Here is a 19,513-nt window from a genome sequence, read left to right on the forward strand (position 1 = left end):
GAGACAAGACCAGTTGATACTGACGTATGTACACACTCTCTCTTTTTGGCATGAAATTCAAATTAAGGGAATCCACTATGGCGCTATCTGCTTTTTACACGACTTAATGATGATAGTGAGTATAAAGTCATAAATATGCTTCATGCCCCAAGATATTTAAAATGTTCATTGCATATTGTTGTGATGGGAAGTAACAATCTTGGGGAGGGAGCTTGTATAAAAGAAAAATAAGCCGCTTTATCAGACTTCTCTTTTTTCCCCAAAATAAAGGTTTACTTCTATGTCATGTTTTGTTTATGGGTGTGTTTAAAAATTTTTGTTCTATTTTTAATGTGATTAGGCAAGAAACAGGGAGCAGATAGCACCGGAGCTGAAAATAGTGACGGAAAGCAAGCTGCAAGAAGTGAGTTTTGAGGTGGTATCTGAAGGAGAAGAGGGTGTTTTGGCATAGATAAGCTTACAAGGGGTAGAAGTTAGACACAGGTTTCAGGAAGAATGATGAATGTCCAATATCTGCAGCCATAAGGGTTGCAAATAAGTGCTCTCTAAAACTTCTGTAGGAATGAAAGACAATATGACTGTTTAATGTTTACACACTGAGTCTTCACTCAACAGAGGAGGTGATTGAGGAAAATGATTTAGGTATTATTAATAAGTATAGTTCAACAGTGAGCTTAAAATATTAGTTTCTGTAGGGGAACATTACTGAATTAAAGTTCCAGGTGCCAGTTTGAATGCATTTACCTTGAGTAGCATCTAGTAGTTCATGACTAAGTGAAATGGGGCATGCTCATTTTTAATGAGCACTGGTGGGGGGGAAACAGACAAAAGGTAGGTGCAGTCTTTCAGTTTCACTAACACTCACATGCCCAATAAAAAGAGAACTTTCCAGCCTTCTGAAACTCATCTGCAGAAATGAAAACTAGATGGTGCCAACTCTACTTGCCTTTCAATTATAGGGCTTTAATCTGAATTCACAAGTGGCTTTACAGTGGCTGTAATCTGAATTCACAAACTAAGCAATCTCACTATGAAATTCAAAGATAGTGAAGGCTTTCTGTAGGGACACTGATACGTTTACAACAGTATTTAAAGTTGATATAGGATCAGATGATTTTTGGTTGAAAATCTAGGTTCTCAATTTCGTTTCTCTCTTTCTCTCTCTCACTTTTTAAAAAACAAACAAACACCATACAGCATGATTTTGAGCTATGGCTGCAGAGTGCCTCTAAAGCTAGCACAATGGTAGGAAGAAGGCCCCTCCACTCTCTTGAGTCAAGGGGGCTGGTGGGAGATTTGTGACAACCAGTGCTCTCTATAGCAGGGATTCCCAGATATTGACGACTCCAACTCCCATAAGCCCCATCTGCAGTGGTTTTTGGCTGGTGATTATGGAAGTTGTAGTCAACATCTGGGAATCCCTGTTACTGGGAACATTTGGTGATAACCACACACTTTGGATGGCTACTATGGCCAATCACAATTCTGTAGATCTTTAGTCATATCCCATAGAACTCAGTGGAATAATTTAGTGCCTTGGAGGCTTTCTCAAAAGCTTCTGGTGGCTGTATCTGTTCCTTAGTTACATTTCCATCTGTGTACAACTGCAGTATTTACAGGCTCATCTGTGATGAGCTTGACTGAGTTATGTTGGTATTCATAGCAAGAACAGTGTTGTGGATGGTAGAACTAAACCTGTCAAAATATGGTAGTGCTTTCTAATATGAGGAAGAAAGCTAGTCTTTCCTCCTCCCTTTTCCCTCTTGGAGTGGCAACGCATTCCAGGGAGGACATACGCACTCCCTGGAGATGAGAACATTGATTGTGGCACAAGCGTGCTGAGAGTGCAGATTGGCATACTAAGGAGGGAGAGTTAATTCTGCATTCTTCATTCTGTGCCATTGGGTAGTGAAAGGAAGTGAGGGACTGAAACAAAGGTATTCCTTCTATCATTTAAAATACTTGTCCTGTTCGTATAAGTGCAGTTAGGTTGCTGAGAGATGCATATATAGCTTCACTTTGACACTTAAATATGTATTTGTGTTAGAAAATACTCCACACATTCAAAGAACATACAGTAATATTCCAGAGAGATCCAATGTGATATCCATGAGGAGGCCAACAGTTGTTACCTTTTTTCTCCTAACAATAACTTCTAAGAGGTTGGTGACAGGCTTCACAATAGGAACTTTACTTTGGTATTTATGATTCTGAGGCCATTTTCCGTGTAGAGCCTGAAATGTATCAAGGCTGCTAAAGGTTGGGGCTTAGTGAAGATTCCACAAGCCTGGGCGCCTGCATAGGGTTTTTCATTCCTTAGAATGTGTGGGCTGACACCTTGTCATCTTGGAGAGGAGAACACATCCAGGTTCTCCTTTCTTCATAAGTCACTCCTTTGCTGTCGCATGCACATGCCTGCTATTCTGTATTTTCTGTTTCATTGTTAATGGATGTAGCTTTGGCTTCTGCTGTCCTCCCTCCACCCCTACCCCCATGCATATCTACTTCTACTCTTTTCTTCTGTTCTTTAATGATTGTGATAAGGAATGACCTGTAGGGATTGAGCACTTTTTCCTGTATTTTGTTTCCTCTTTGAAAAAGTGTGATCATACTCCCTAAGGTGAGTTACTATACCAAACTGGGAAACAGATTTGTACAATTAAATGTACTGTTTTTGACAGAATATATATGCTGTTGGTTTTCTTTCTTTCTTTTAACCCTTGAATAGAACAAGAAGATGAAGAAGCCAGTACTGGATCGCACCTAAAACTTATAGTAGACGCTTTCCTTCAACAGCTCCCAAACTGTGTAAATAGAGACTTAATTGACAAGGTACAAGAAGCATCTAGTATCTTTCTCTTTCTGTCTATATTAGGCCTGCACAAGATAAGGTCTGGGGGCCAGTTCTGACTCTCGGGGACTTTTGCTAGCCTGCAGGAGGAAATATCCTGCAACAGCAGGAGCCATGAAGAACTCTCGGAATGCATGTTTAGGATTGCAGCCTGAAAGCAACAGCAATATAGGAAGAGTAAATGACCTGACATTTGCCTGGAGACTGGCATGTACTCCAGGTGCCTCACTGATTGAGCAGTGACAGGGCCTATTTTCTGGCCACCATCCTTGGTTAAAACTATAGGTTCCATGACGTGGATAGATTTTGATAAATTGATCAGAAGTTGTTTGTTTGGATGTTGGTGTAAACTGTAAGAGAGTTTCACTGTGGAGAGTTTCACTCTTCCTCACATGTACTGGGAAGTGCAACACTCTGCTTTGTGCACTTAAAAACCATTGGTCTATGCTGAGAGAAATTCTCGCAGTATTGTTTTTGTTTTAGATTTGTTGAAGTTGTGCTTTCTTTAAACTCCATTTACTTTTCTTTCTATAGGCAGCAATGGATTTTTGCATGAATATGAACACAAAAGCTAACAGAAGGAAGTTGGTTCGGGCTCTCTTCATAGTTCCTCGACAAAGGTAAGAATTAAGGGAAGCGTTTTAGTTTTAAAGGTGCTGATTAAGATCCAGTGAGTATCTTATGCTCCAGGGCTACAGTGTGTTCAGTGGGTGTCTGTTTTTCTCTCTGCTGGTGTAGGAGGGCATCCATTGTGGGTTATCTCCAACCACATTCTCTAGAGGTAGAACTATTCAAAAGAAGGGAACCTTTTAGAGTCTCTGGAGGGTAGTCCCCATTCAGTTCTTTAGTCCTGCCTATGCTCCATAGAGCCACTCGATATCAGCTCTTTCTGATTGGGGGCCTACCTTTTTCCAGCTTGCTTGTTTTTCACTTTTGGTGCTCACCTATTGGTTTTTCTTCTTGCATCTGAATTCTCCCCTTCTGGGCAGTCTTCTGTTCTACTTAACCTTCCTAGCTCCCCCACCCTAAAAATTTTTTTTTTAAAAAAAATTGTTCCTTCTCTTTCTTTCTTTCTTTCTTTCTTTCTTTCTTTCTTTCTTTCTTTCTTTAAACCTTTCTTTTAACCAATGGCCTCTGTCCAGCTCATGCAGGCGGTTGTCTTCGATTTTTGGGCAAAGCCCATCCAAACACTCATGACTCCAGGGTGTCAATGGCTTAGCCTCTAGAAGGAACACATTGAGCGCCACTAGGCCCTTGCTGGCTCTGATGCTCCTCCCCAAACCAAAAAGAGGGTTCTTCAAAGAGCTCGGGCTCGGGCTGTAGTCATGTTTCTTGCTGCTTCAGCTTGCTGACAGAGAGAGAAACATGAACAAGAGAGGAGAGTTGGTCTTGTGGTAGCAAGCATGACTTGTCCCCCTAGCTCAGCAGGGTCTGCCCTGGTTGCATTTGAATGGGAGACCACATGTGAGCACTGTAAGATATTCCTCTCAGGGGATGGAGCCGCTCTGGGAAGAGCAGAAGGTTTCAAGCTCCCTCTCTGGCTTATCCAAGATAGGGCTGAGAGAGGTTCCCGCCTGCAACCTTGGAGAAACTGCTGCTAGTCTGTGTAGACAATACTGAGCTAGATAGACCAGTGGTCTGACTCAGTATATGATAGCTATGTTCCAGAGCAAAAAGGGGAGAAGGGTTACCAAGGGGAAGTCTCAAGGCAACATTCCCCAACCAGATATGCACTCATCTGAGTTGTTGGGAGAGGGGTCTCCTGACATACACATTCCTCTGGGTCACCCCCTGGCCTCAACCAGACCAAAATGAGGAGTGTCCCTCCCCCACTCACCTAGTGACCAGTGACACTGATGAGAGGGAATGGTCAGATGACCAGGGCCAAAATGCACATTCCTATACCCAGTGGCTATTCTTGCAGGAGTATCATTCCTCTCTCAGGTGGTTTCCACATTGGGGCTGGAGGCTGCATACCACTCTGCACAGGAGTCTGCCTCATGGATCTCCTTGGTACTATCAAGATCCAAGCCTATGCAGTCCAGTGTCCCGATGCCTGAAGATTTTCTAGATGCATTCAAGCAGAATTGGCAGATGCCCGCTTCTAGTAAACTCACTAGCAACCTACTTAATATTTTTTTCAATTTTCCTTCCCTTAACTGATGGGCCATTGGTTTTATTGCCCAGTGGACTAATCTGGAGAACCCACTGACCAAGAAGTAGAAGCTTATGTGCACTGTGCCCACAGAGCATCAGCTTTAACCATCTGGCCAGGCACAACAGCTTTAATAATTTCTAAGGCTTCCATCTTATGGATAGAACTGTTGAATAATCCTCCCAGTGACCAAGTCAGATCGAGACACTGATTGCTATGGCTCCAAAGAACCACCTTCTCTCAGTTTCAAAGAGATAGCTTTCACAGCAGATGCTATTCTGGATTGTGTTGGGTTCACAGAGAGAGCTGTGGGAGTGAATGTGGTAGCCAGAAGAAACATTGACAAGTAGATACTATCTCTAAGTCTAACTTGACCACAGTCCCTTTGATTGATGGATTAAGTGTCATAAAGTTGGTGTCGACTCTTAGTGACTACATAGATAGATTCTCTCCAGGGTGATCTGTTTTCAACTTGGCCTTTAAGGTCTCTCAGTGGTACATTCTTTGCTGTCTTAATCAAATCCATCCACCTTGCTGCTGGTCGTCCTCTTCTTCTCTTTCCTTCAACTTTTTCCAGCATTATGGACTTCTCAGGGGAGCTGGGTCTTCACATAATGTGTCCAAACTATGATAGTTTGAGCCTGGTCATTTGTATCTTGAGTGAAAATTCTTGATTGATTTGTTCTGTGAGCCATTTGTTTGTTTTCCTGGCCTTCCTCAAAAGTCTTCTTCAGCACCAGAGTTCAAAAGCATCAATACTTTTTCTATCTTGTTTCTTCAAAGTCCAGCTTTCGCATCCATAGGGAAAAACCATTGTCCAAACAATTCTAATCTTTGTAGGTATAGACACGTCACGTCATCTAAATATCCTTTCCAAGGCCTTGGTTGCAACCCTACCAAGTGCTAATCTTTGGCGTATTTCTTGACTGCTGGATCCTTTACTGTTGATGGTTGATCCTAAAAGGCAGAAGCTATCCACCACTTCAGTGTCTTCATTATCAATTGTGAGGCTGGTTGCTGTGCCCACTGTCAATAGTTTAGTCTTCTTTACATAGTTGTAGTCCCATTTTTTCACTGTGCTCCTTGACTTTCATTACTAGAGCTTGCAGATCATCTGCATTCTCAGATGTCAGAGTGGTGTCATCACCGTAGCACAGGTTATTGATGTTTCTTCCTCCAACTTTAAAACCACACTCATCTTCTTCCAATTCAGCTTCTCTCAGTATATATTCAGCATAGAAGTTGAATAAATAAGGCGAGAGTAGACAGCCTTTTCTTACTTTGCCAATCTGGAACCAGTCTGTTTCACCATGTTCCTTTTGGACTGTGGCTTCCTGTCCTGTGTATAGGTTTCTCATGAGAACAATGAGATGTTCTGGGATGCCCATTTTCCTAAGGATATTCCACAACTCAACATGTTTGATGCAATCAAAGGCTTTTCTGTAGTCAATAAAGCACATATTGACTTCTTTTTGGTATTATTTGGCTTTCTCAATTATCCAGTGTGCATCAGCAATGATGTCTCTTGTTCCTTGTCCTTTTCTGAAACCAGTTTGAATATCCAGCATTTCCCTTTCCACGTAGGGCTCTAATCTGCGTTTGGATGATCCTGAGCATTATTTTGCTAGCATGTGAAATTAAGGATATTGTGCGATGGTTTGCACAATCTATTAAGTCTCCCCTCAGCACCTACGAAGAAAGTCAAAAGATCTGCCTGCAGGTTCACAGCCCTTTGGGGCTTATATGCCATCCTTTTGCCTCAGGAGCGCTCCTGTGGGGGGATGTTGCTCCTTTTGGAGCCACCCACACAGCCCAGGCAGACAAGCCACTTGCATCTGGAGCCATTCATCCTTTGCCTTTCAGTCCAAGATTTCAAGACAGCAGTCTTGACTTCTGGCCACCGCTAGTGGGGGAATGTCTTTCGACTTCTGGTGTGCCTGGGAGCTGTCTACATTAAGGAAATGGGTACTGCAGTCAGTTCAGTCAGGATACAGGAAATAACTACAATAAATAGGGGATCCCTACAACTTCAGGACATTTTAGCATCAATAGACCTGAGGGGAGCTTGCCTGCATAGTCCCATTCACCTGGACAGCTGGTCCTTCTTGAGGTTTTGTTATCAGAAACACTTCCAACACAGGCCCCTTCCCTTTGGTCTGTCCTCAGTGCCCAGAGTCTTCACAAAGATGCTGGCTCTGCTGGTTGCCCACCTGTGTCTGAAGGGCATACACATGTATGCATACTTACACAAGCTCCTCCTGTGCTGCCCAGTTTACTCCAGGGCAAGGTGAAGCTTTAGCATTGCCTGTCAGCCAATGCACAGGGAAAATAGATGGCAATAGTACAACACCATAGTATCAATTGGTTAGATCGCTGAGACAGGACCAGATCGAGATCACTGCATCAGGAGGCATCATAATCTACACTGGGTGGAAATGCATCTTGCCTTCATAACAGCCCATCATGTCAGTGGGATTATCAGCTGAGTCCCCAGGAACTGCACCTGGGGGAGTGGAGCCTCACCAGGTCTTCCAGTTGGGGATACCTAAAGTTGACTTCTTTACTTCTCTGGTAAACACCAAGCTCCCCAGGTTCTTCTCCCAGTTTCCCACAGAAGGAGTGGAGTTAGTGGATGCTCTGTCATCCCCATGGTCTCTGCTTCTCCTATACATGTTCCCAGTGGTACTGCTTATAGATTCCTCAGAAAAATGTGCACAGGTGGAGCTGAAGTGCTCCTAATAGTATCATGCTATCCCAAGAGGTCATGGTTTTTGGAATTGGTGAGTCTAGCTATAATGGAACTACTCCTCCTACCACATCGTGCAGATCTGCTCAGCCAAGGGCCCATTCTGCATCTCAGTCTGGCATGGCTACAGCTTGCCAGATGGTGGCTGAAGCCACATTATAAGACAACACTGTTCTTCCCCTCAGGTTGTGGACACACACTTAGCATCATGTAGATCTTCTACGAACTGTATTTATCAATATATCTGGAGAAGCTTTCTTTGGTTAGCTTACCAGAATGCCCTCCATATTTATCTCATTGCAGACTGAGAGAATTACTGGCCTTTTTAGAAAAAGGCCTTAAGCCAACACACTCCAGTGACACACTTCTTCATTGGCCTGTCTCCTATCTGTCCCAGACCAACGTGTTCTTGAACCATCCACATTACATCATTTCCTTCGAGGTGCATCTGTGTCAGCACCTCTGACTGTGCTGTATGTGCATTTCCTCTGAAGAGTCAGTCCACCTAATTCTGGGCTCCTTCCCTTTCTCCTAAGGTCAACTCTTTTTTTCTACAGATCCCAGAACATGTACTGTACCTTCCTTTTGTTCTATTTTCATCCAATGTATTCTAAAGAGAAACAGTGGCATAAACTAGATATTGTCATACCTGGGGTAGGGGTCAGGTGGGTCAGAAAGTACACTGTGAGAGCAGGCAAGGCGAAGTCAAACAAGCAAGAGGTCAGGAGCCAAAGATCAGTCCAATAGGGGCAGGCAGGGTTGAAGTCCAAAAACAAGCAAAGGGCCAGGAGCCAGGGAAACCAAGAACAGAAGCATGCACAATGCAGTTGCTTCAGCAAATGGTGGAGGTAAACTGAGGCCTTAAATACAGAGCCAGGACTGCAACCCCACTTGAACCAGGAATGACTTAAAGGGTCTGTTTCTTAAGCACTGGCTGCAGCATAGCTGGGTGACTGCTGGTGGGGATTGGAGTGTTTTGAGTTCATCCTACAACTCAGAGAACACAGGCAAGAGTGTGTTGCTCAGGATCATGACCCCTTCATCCTGAGACAACTCAGTGTAAGACTTGGGGTTTATGACAGCTGTACGGTGTGCTCTATGCGCTTACATCTCTAGAGCATCTCCTTCCACAAATCAGATTCCTATTGTCTCCTTTTTGCTGGCTATCATGGGACAAAAGATATCTACATCGATCAGAAGCTGTTGGATAAAGGTCTGCACTTTTCTGGAATATAAGGTGCAACATCTGCTTATGCCATCTCATGTCATGGCTCAAGCCACAAGATCATTAGCCACATCTGCAACCTTTTCCACTAACACTTCCTTTGAATAAATCTGTAAAACAGCTATGTGGAATTCTGTCCACTTTTACCAGGCATTAGAAATGACACATTCACTTCATCTGAACTTGTTGAGTCTTGCAACAGGGACTGCCAGTATGCTAGACCCATCCTTACCTACCAGTTGATGAGCTGTAGTATATCCCACAAAGGGTGCCCTCCTACACCAGCAGAGAATGAAACATTGGTACTTGCCATTAAAGTTTCTTCTTGGTTGTGTAACAGGAAGCATCTATGCCCTCCTATGGTCGGCTGGGTCATGTGTCGAATTATCTGTATGTAAAGATACAGATTTTTGGCCTCGGACTTCTCTAATATATTCTCTCACCTATCTTCTTCTACTATGGGTACACTTCTTCAATGGGAGATATTTCTTTACTTGGCTTTTCAACAGAATTTAAGGGGGAGTGCCTTAAGTTACACAGGCTCTTAAAGGTTCCCTTCATTTTGATAGTCCTGCCTTAACCATGTGAGTGGAATAACACTCTGTTACACCAGAAAGAAGAAACCTTCACAGTGAGTAAAAGTTGTGCCATTGAGTCGGTGTTGACTCCTGGCGACCAAAGAGCCATGTAGTTTTCTTTGGTAGAATACAGGAGGGGTTTACCATTGCCATCTCCCACGCAGTATGAGATGATGCCTTTCAGCATCTTCTGATTGCTGCTGCCCGATATAGGTGTTTCCCATAGTCCGGGAAACATACCAGTGGGGATTTGAACCAGCAACCTCTTGCTCCCTAGGAGAGTTACTGAGTACCAATGTTCAATTCTCAGTAGAAAACTCCCACCTGTCCTCTTCTCCCCCCCCCTTTTTAAAAAGAGTTTTCTATGTAGCATGTGGGGCTTGGATGCTGCTGCTGCTGCTTGTTTCCTACATAAACTTACTATGTATTTTATGGAACTATTTGATGATGACTTGTTAAGATTACATGCCTTGACTCAGCAATCTGAACATCAAAAATTTTACAAGTGTTCTTCTTAAAATGTTAATGATGTATACAGCAGGGTATTTGTTAGGCTGATAAGCCATTGAGTGCAATTTTTGAAAAACACAGGATATAAATTTACTAAGAAATTGATGATATGGAAATAGTACATACTATCTTGCTACATATTAAATATTCTTAAGATATCAGTGAGATGTTCAGATAAGTAATAAGCATACTCAGTATCTCGATACTGTTGTCGTCTCGAGAATATTGGTGTGCTAAGATCTCTTTTGGTCAACACACTTTCTCTTCCTGCCTTCTGAAGCAACTGTTATTTAAGTGGGACTTCTTAGCATTGGTCTTGCAGGCCTTTGATCTATAAACACCTTACCAGCATTGCAGATAGACCATCCTAGTATTTTATTTTATAAATGATGCATTAAGAACTGAATGTATATGAACATAGTCTTAACCAAATCATATCACACTCTATGTTCCAAAAACATCAGGAGAAAGCATAAGAAAGCATTTGAGAGAAAAGATATATGGCATACTTGAGCTTTGTAGGTTCTTTTATTTTTGGTTGATCTGGATTGTGATCCTTTGGCTCATTAGAATAATGGGTTCCACACCAATAGCTCCTTGCGCCCACCCAGCTGCCTGCTCGTGCTGAGTTTCTGTTTATATGCAGTGGTTGGGTGTCTATGAGTCAGTTTCAGTGACCGCCAGAGCGCTTAGACTTTGGCTAGGCTCCTCGTATAATTGGAAACAACGTATCTTTCTGGGGAAGAAACAAAATAGCTTTCCAAGAAGGGAACAAAATTTTAGGAAGCATAAAGTAACTTTGAGCGTAAGAGAATAAAGTAACACTGACCTGAGGTAACTGTATAAACGGAGCCAGGAAATGGGCTTCACAGCCCCAGAAATAGAGGCAAAACCAACACTTAAGCACTGTATAAAGTGATGGGCAAAACTTCCGACCACGGACCATCATGATACCTGCCTCTTATGCTTGGGGGAGAGTCATAATACCAAAACTTGTGGAATCTGCTGTGCGTTTTAGAGGCAAACTCAGAAAAACAGACCTTTATGCCTCAGAGCTGATGAGGCACTGCGCCCGCTCACTCCACGTCCAAACTTGCCATTGATGTCGACAGTAACCTCGATGTCGACCTCGAAGCCGACCAACCACAGATCATCTGAGTTAAGGCAGTCTAAAACCAGGTCGTCAGAACAATACTTTAAAAAGCCCAAAGGGATTCCCATGAAGTCGCATAAGCGCAAAGACCATAAACATAAACACATACAGCAAACTCCCTCGGACCGAGAGGAGCCTGTGCTGACTAAGCGACATTGTATGCCGTCACCAACGGCCACTCAGGGAAGCCCTTCGGCATGGGGAACAGAGAGCCCTTATAAACAAAGAAGCCATTGCTGTGGTCTCCCGACAAAAGCCACGGAAAATACCCGTTCAGCTTTTTTGCCAGTCAGCACACAGATGCAGAATGCTCCCGCTAATGACTCATAGCAGGAAGGGGTTGTACCAACGGACCCATGTTCAGTACCAATGCTGACATCCACAACAACAGCAAGGAGACACCTCCAACTGTCCAGAGCCCATGCCAACACAATCCCCCTTGACCCTGAGCGCTAAAGGCGTAGAGGTAGGATTGACTCAAGCAGATCATACTACTTTCTATGAAGGCATTTTAGACCATGGGGAGGATGGAACAAATACTCTGTTGGAGCTCTTAAACTCGTCAAATCTGCATACCAACTCCACGTCCCAGGGTTTCCAAAGCACATTGAAGACAGAGCTAGAGGATGATGCAGTTCTAATACCATCCCCTAAGACGCCTTCAATATCACCAATAAAATATAGGCAGCGACTGCCCAATACGAAGCCCCACACTCCAGCTCCAATGCAAGCTATACCTGATCAGGCACCTCTTGCTCGGGCAGCTTCTACAGCACTTACTGCACAACCAGTACACTTGCCAGATGACTATGTTGAGTACTTGCAGTGGAAGACACAACAGTTATCAGGTGCACATCCACCTAAAGTTAAAGAGCAAAATAATCAACTCACACCTTGGGCAAATACATCACAAGCATGCAATGTGCTGGATGTACCCAGGCAGTCAGCTGTGGGACGACATAAGGAAATGACCGTGAGTCCTCCATCACCAGAATTGGGGGAATGTTCTACAGACTTAGAGGACACTGACTCAGATGTGGACAGCTATCGTTCTGACACACCTTCTGAAGTGACATCACAGCCATCTGCAACTCCAGCTGAGGAACTGAAAGCATATCATGCCTTCGTTAAGGAAATGGCTGAATCCCTGGGAATGGACCTAAAGAAGCTGGAGACTGACCTGCCAGATCCAGTGTACAGTATGATGGCAGGCACTAGATCATCATTTTCTGCTGCGCTACCAATGATATCCGTAACCCCTGCTAACTTGGCAAAGAGGCACCTTTTAATGTGGTGATTCTCTTTATTTAGCAGGGGAAGAGTAACTGGCCCTATCTACCCCCAGCACAGTACCTCCAGTGACTGTTGCTGGTGTCGATCTGATGTTTCTTTTTAGATTGTGAGCCCTTTGGGGACAGGGTTCCATCTTATTTGTTTGTTATTTCTCTCTGTAAACTGCCCTGAGCCATTTTTGGAAGGGTGGCATAGAAATTGAATTAATAATAATAATAATAATGCGAAACTATTCAACACCAATGAAACAAAGCAGGCCTACAAGAAAGAACAAGTCAAGAACCGAGCAGAAAAATGGAAAAATAAGCCCCTGCATGGTCAATATTTGCACAATATAAGTGGAAAATCAGACATCACCAAGACCTGGCAATGGCTTAAGAATGGTTACTTGAAGAAAGAAACAGAGGGTTTAATACTGGCTGTGCAAGAACAGGCACTAAGAGCAAATGCAATAAGAGCAAAATTCAAAAAGTCCACAACAAACAGCAAGTGCCGCCTTTGTAAAGAAGCAGATGAAACAATGGACCACCTAATCAGCTGTTGTAAAAAGATCGCTGACTACAAACACTGACAACTAAATACTGACTACTAAATACTGACTACAAACAAAGGCATGACAAGGTAGCAGGGATGATACACTGGAACATCTGCAAAAAATACAAGCTACCTGTGGCCAAGAATTGGTGGGAGCATAAAATTGAAAAAGTTGAAGAAAATGAAGATGTCAAAATATTATGGGACTTCTGACTACAAACAGACAAACATCTGCCACACAATACACCAGATAGAACTGTAGTCAAGAAGAAAGAAAAACAAGTCAAAATAATCGACATAGCAATACCAGGGGATAGCAGAATAGAAGAAAAAGAAATAGAAAAAATCACCAAATACAAAGATCTACAAATTGAAATGGAAAGGCTGTGGCAGAAAAAGACCAAAGTAATCCCAGTGGTAATTGGCACCCTGGGTGCAGTTCCAAAAGACCTTGAAGAGCACCTCAACACCATAGGGGCCACAGAAATCACCATCAGCCAATTACAAAAAGCAGCTTTACTGGGAACAGCCTATATTCTGCGACGATATCTATAACAGCAACAACACTGACAATAAAATTCTGGCATCCCAGGTCCTTGGGAAGGACTTGATGTCTGGATAAAACAAACCAGTCAATAACACCTGTCTGACTGTGTAAACCAGAAATAATATAATATCAGTTATAACCAAAGCAGCAAAAACTTCCTGGGAAACGTTAACAGCATCTACTCCTACACCTAAGAGACTTGAAAACCTGTATAGAACACAGGAAATGAGACAATACATACTTGATACACCATCCTGTGCCAAATTCCTTAGTAGTGGACTGCGCCAGCTCAGCAAAAGGAGGTTGGTGACATGCCACACCTGTGAATAAAGAATGAAGAAAGGTTGATGTGCTTGGACACAGAGTCTGCTCTACATCCAGCCTTGCCATCAGGATAGCAAACTACGTGGCCTGTATGGCCTGCTACAACCATTTAATTTGGGACAATCTTTTCCAAGACTCATCCTCTATGACTCCACAGGAGTTACAGGACAAATTTACTGAGGCTTATAATAAAACTAGTATTTTTAAGCCCGTTATGATAACGGGCGCTAGCTTTCTATCCCGTCTTTTCTGTCTCTCTCTCTCTCTTTCTGTCTCTTTTTCCCCCCTTGTCCCCTCTCTCTTTTTTGTTTTTGTTTTTGTTGTTGTCTCTGTTTTTGTTCTTCCTTATTTTGCTTTTACTTTTTTGGGGTGTGTGTGTGTGGATGAATAACGGCCAAAATGGCCCATGAGAAGGTGGCCGCCCCCGCCTATCGCCCTCCCGCGCACCTAGCTGCCGGAGCCCACCTTACCCACTCCAGCCCGAAGGAGAAGAGAGGAACTCGGGAACAGAGCTACTCTCTGTGTTAAGCTGCTGCCCATACTGTCGCAATGGACGCAATAGGCGTCCTTTGCGTCCATAGCGGCAGTTTGAGCAGTGACTTAGCACAGAGAGGAGCTCTGCTCGTGAGCTCCTCTCTTTTCCCTCGGGCTGGAGCAGGTAAGGTGGTCTTCGGCAGCTGGGTGGGCGGGAAGGCGATAGGCGGGGGCGGCCACCTTCTCATGGGCCATTTTGACCCTTAATCTTTTGGGGGGGGGAGCGGGGAAGGTGATTTTGGGCAGCTGGGAGGGCGGGTGAGCAGGCGGGGACGGCTGTGAGCGGGCGGGGGCCTCGTTGGCGGCTTCGCCGCCACCTCGCCCAGCTTCCCTGTCCCCCGTCTCGGTCTTCCCCCGCCGCCATTGCCCTCGCCTTTTTCAGGGCAGCCGCTTCTGGTTGCCTCGGCCTCCTCTTGCCGTGCCGCAGCTCATGGCCGAGGCGGCGGCTCCGCCGCCGCCTCAGCCACTTTCCCCCGCCGCCACACACCGGCTAATGGCCGCCCGTGGCTGTGGGACACTGGTGTCTGCGGTCCTGTGTCCCTTGGGCTCTTCTGGGCCTGCGCTTCGCGCAGGCCCAGAACAGCCCAGGGAGGCAGGGACGCAGATCCCCAACATTCCAAAGCCACGGCCACTCACTTAGCCTTTTATTATATAGGATAACCACCATCACCAGACAACAGCTTACTGTGTTTAAACACCTAGCAGAGACTGAATCAAGAGCCATGGTAATGGCTGTTGCAATGCGAAGGTATGCCTGGCTCAGGTCTACTACACTCCAACAAGATATGCACAACCGAGTAGAGAACTTACCTTTCGATGGAAAAGGCCTTTTTAATGAGACCACAGACTCCACAATGGAGTCCCTAAAAAAGTCAAAATGTACGGCGAAGACTTCCATGGCAACATCTTCTGCATACATAGGAAACACACGGAACCGTGTTTTCCAACGCCAACACACCAACAAATACCAATATAAGAAAGAATTCAAAAGCCCATACAGATCTTACCAGAAGAATAAAAGGTACAACCAAAGAAACAAGACTCAAAACACCCGAGCTAACAAGGACTCTGCAAAGCAGGGGTTTTGATTGCTCAGTCGTTCCACTGTACATAGATACAATTCCCAAGGCCCCAGACATTGGTCCTGTAGTTGCCAGCAATTCCATCAAGCTGGCAAGCCATGCTCAAGCTTGGTACAACATAACATCAGATCACTGGGTACTCAGGATCGTAGAAATGGGGTATGCAATAGAATTCAATGCAACATACCCAGTCTCGGGACTGAGGCTTACCAAGGCGACTCCAGTACTCCTGGAAGAGGTGCAGGTGCTTTTGGAAAAACAGGCAATTGTACCAGTGCAGTGGACAGACAGGCTGATGAGGTTCTACTCCCACTATTTCCAAATACCGAAGCAGGACAGAGGAATCCAGGCTATCATGGACCTTCGAGGCATCAACCGGTTTATCTGGACACGGAAATTCAGAATGACAATGCTGCAGGCAATCCTACCCTTCCTAGCTCAGGACAAATGGACAGCCACACTAGATTTAAAGGATGCCTACTTTCATGTAGGCATCAAAGAGAATTACTGAAAATATCTCAGGTTCACAGTGGGAAGTGCAGTGTACCAATATGCGGTCCTACCTTTCAGATTTTCATCTGCCCCATGAGTTTTCACCAAGGTAATGGCAGCAATTGTGTCTTATTTGAGGACACAAGGCCTGACAGTCTACCCTTACTTGCACGATTGGCTCATAACCAACAACAGAGAACAGCTTATCAGCCAGTTCCACATGATGGTGCAACTTCTACAGGATTTGGGCATTGGCATCAATTGGAAGAAGTCTCAGCTGGAGCCAAGGAAACGCCTGAACGTTATAGGGGCAATTTTGGACATGGAAACGAAGAGGGCATATTTACCACTGGAGCGTTTCCAACGCATCAAGGCTCTGGTCCTACAATTTCTGGCCAACCCGGCACAAAGAGCAGAGAAGATACAACAGGTGATGGGTTTGATGGCATCCTGCAACTCGACAGTGCACTACACACGATTGCACATGCGTCTGTTGCAGAGTTGGTACCTCAGGCACTTCCGCTCCAATATAGACAGTCAGAGACTATGCTTACACATTCCAGAACATGTATTAAAATCACTACACTGGTGGGTCAAGGAATACAATCTCCTGCATGGTGTTCCATTCACACCACTGACCCCAGCTCGTTGGGTGACCACGGATGCATCCCTAATAGGCTGGAGAGCACATTGTGAAACACATCGGATCCAGGGCAAATGGACAGACAACCAAGCCCAACAGCACATAAATTATTTGGAACTTCAAGTGGTACTTCTAGCGCTGAAGGTGTTCGAACCCATGCTCAGCAGGTCCGTGATGCAAGTCCAGATAGACAACACAACAGCGATAGCCTACCTCAACAAACGTGGGCACGGTTTCCCTATTGCTGTGCAACCTAGCCATGAAGTGATGGGACTGGTGCATTGCCCATACAATATACCCAATCGCCATACATATCAAGGGAACGGACAATGTGTTGGCCGACAGTCTCAGTTGGACCAGCTTCTGCGACCAGCGACACGAATGGGAAATCAAGAACACCTACCTTCAGAGGACTTTCCACCTATGGGGCAATCCAGAAGAAGACTTGTATGCCACGGTGGCCAACAAAAATGCTACAAATTCTGCTCTTGTCCTGGCATGGGCAAGGGATCACTGGGCGACGCGTTCCAGCACAAGTGGAGTCCGGGTCTCGTATACATTTACCCACCTCAATCACTAATCGGCTGGGTATTGGCTCAGATAATGAGAGACAGAAGAATCTGCATCCTGTAAACACCTTGGTGGCCACGACAACCCTGGTTTGTGCCACTACTATGGCTTGCACAGGGAAATTATCACAGATTTCCACTGGTGCCCAACCTATTCCAGAGAGAGGGGGCCAAGTCTTCCATCATAGTGGACACACTACGAATAATGGCCTGGAGAATAGGATTCTAAAATGCATATTGCTCAATGAGGCACAATTATCTCAGCAAGTGGAAATGCTTCAGGGCCTATGCTAGGGCACAATTTTCACCCTTTCTGTGCCTCTGTAAAGGAGGTGCTGCTTTACTTAATGACTTTAAAGCTAAAAGGCTTAGCAAACATTTCTCTAAAAGTACATTTAGCAGCCATCTCTGCTAAGCACTCCGGCTGGGATGGCACAACCGTATTTTCAGATCCAGACTCCAAGAGGTTCCTGAAAAGCTTAAACAATCTATATCCACCGATAAAACAACCAATAGAACAGTGGAGTTTGTCTATCAACGTACTATCAGCCCTTACTGAAAAGCCATTCGAACCTCTACACACAGCAGCAATGCATAACCTAACACTCAAGGTAGTTTTCTTAGTGGCAATCACCACGGCAAAATGTGTAAGTGAGTTGACAGCCTTACGTGTGGATAAACCATGCACTCAGTTCTACCCTCACAAAGTAGTCATGAGGCTAGACCCTAGTTTCAGGCCAAAGATAATCACAGATTTTCACATCAGTCAGGAAATCATCTTACCTACCTTTTTTCAGGAGCCAGAAACATCATTGGAAAGGGTACTTCATTCTCTAGATGTGTGTAGGGCACTCCTGTATTATCTGCAAAGGACAAGGTCAATAAGAAAGACTAAAAGACAATTCATTGCATATAAGGGGAAGAATAAAGGTCTCCCCATTTCAAGACAGCGAATCGCACATTGTCTGGTACAGCTGATTCTTCTGGCCTACAAGTGGCAAGGAGTGCTTTTGACAAGAGCTTACTCGACCTTGGCTGCCCATTTGTCAGGAATAAAGATGGAGGACATCTGCACAGCAGCCACATGGTCCTCTCAGCAGCCATTTATCAAGCACTACGCCATAGACTTGCGCATGGCTAGGCAGGTGGAGTTTGGGAGAACAGTTTTAAAGAGCGTATTAACATAGCAGGACTGCTGCTGCTCCCACCTCCATAAAGGAAGCTGACTAATCACCCATTATTTTTATGAGCCCACAGATCACGATCCAGATAAACAGGTTGCTTACCTGTAACTGTTCATTTGGAGGTGATCCATTGGATTCATTAGACCCTCCCAAATCAACCCCACAGTATTAGCCATCTTCTTCTAAAAGGAATCTAAAACCCCCGCAAAAAACAGTCAGCAGAACACAAACCAGCAACAGATAGTCAATAACTGGTGGTCTGCACGAAACTGACTAATAGTCTCCCAACTGCCACATATAAACAGAAGCTCCGCACGAGCAGGCGGTTGGGTGGGCATGAGGAGCTATCTAGTCAGCCCAGGAGGTTCCTGCGTGGGCGCAGAACCCATTAGTCTAATGAATCCAACTGATCATCTCCAGATCAATAGTTACAGGTAAGCAACCTGTTTTTCTTGTTGTTTAGGTACCTGGAGCAATGATAATGCAGACAAGAGCAATTTTTAAAAACTGTTGCAAACTTTTCACTCAGAGCAAAATATGTTGATTAGGAAATGCTGACGGAAGCAAAAAGTATTGTAAAAGATTAAGATATCTTAGTTGATATGAACTTGCAGTTGCTCGACATTGCACATGTAGCTACAGTGTTCACATAGAGCCTATGCAAGGCTCTGTGTTAAGCTGATATGGCCTGTATAGACCTGGACAAGAAACTTTAAGCAGAGAGACATGGGTGGGGTTTTCATTTTGATTGCTGTGCAGGAGTGAAGGGATATTTGGTTCCACTCTCTGCTACTTAGTTTTAGTAGTAGTTGTTGTTGTTCTTTTGGTTTGATGGGACATTCCCATAGTCTATCAATGTTCTATTCCTAAATGTAATAGTAATATCTGGGATGAAATTGATACTGTTTTAGATATGTGCTGGTAAACCTGGCCCTTTGATTTTGGTAGCTGCTGATTTCAAGGGAAGAGTTGACACACGTACTTCTGTGGTTACTACTTGTAAGGAACTAGGTTTTCAACTTGATGACATCAGTCTGATTCATACCACTGAACAAACCATGCTTTGGTTGTGAATGTATCCCTAATACTCGTA

At 44.4% G+C, this 19,513-nt stretch overlaps 1 protein-coding gene and 1 long non-coding RNA gene across 5 annotated transcripts in view; one reads left to right on the forward strand and one right to left on the reverse strand.

The window, feature by feature from the left end:
- Positions 1-19,513, forward strand: part of UPF2 (UPF2 regulator of nonsense mediated mRNA decay) — an 86,221-nt gene that overhangs the window by 26,484 nt on the left and 40,224 nt on the right. For 3 of the 4 annotated variants that reach the window (XM_053253423.1, XM_053253425.1, XM_053253424.1), the window contains exons 7-9: positions 341-403; positions 2,729-2,832; positions 3,386-3,471. In XM_053253423.1, coding sequence (XP_053109398.1) covers positions 341-403; positions 2,729-2,832; positions 3,386-3,471 — 253 coding nt within the window. The remainder of the gene's footprint in view (positions 1-340; positions 404-2,728; positions 2,833-3,385; positions 3,472-19,513) is intronic. The other variant, XM_053253426.1, reaches the window with a different exon arrangement.
- On the reverse strand, positions 10,617-18,787 carry LOC128326499 (uncharacterized). Its single transcript, XR_008308084.1, has 4 exons — positions 18,523-18,787; positions 18,024-18,099; positions 13,834-13,912; positions 10,617-10,801 (listed from the first exon to the last, which is right to left on the reverse strand). It is a non-coding gene; the product is annotated as an uncharacterized LOC128326499 (long non-coding RNA).

This window comes from Hemicordylus capensis, chromosome 5 (genome assembly GCF_027244095.1).
Source record: "Hemicordylus capensis ecotype Gifberg chromosome 5, rHemCap1.1.pri, whole genome shotgun sequence".
Classification (NCBI taxonomy): Eukaryota; Metazoa; Chordata; class Lepidosauria; order Squamata; family Cordylidae; genus Hemicordylus; species Hemicordylus capensis.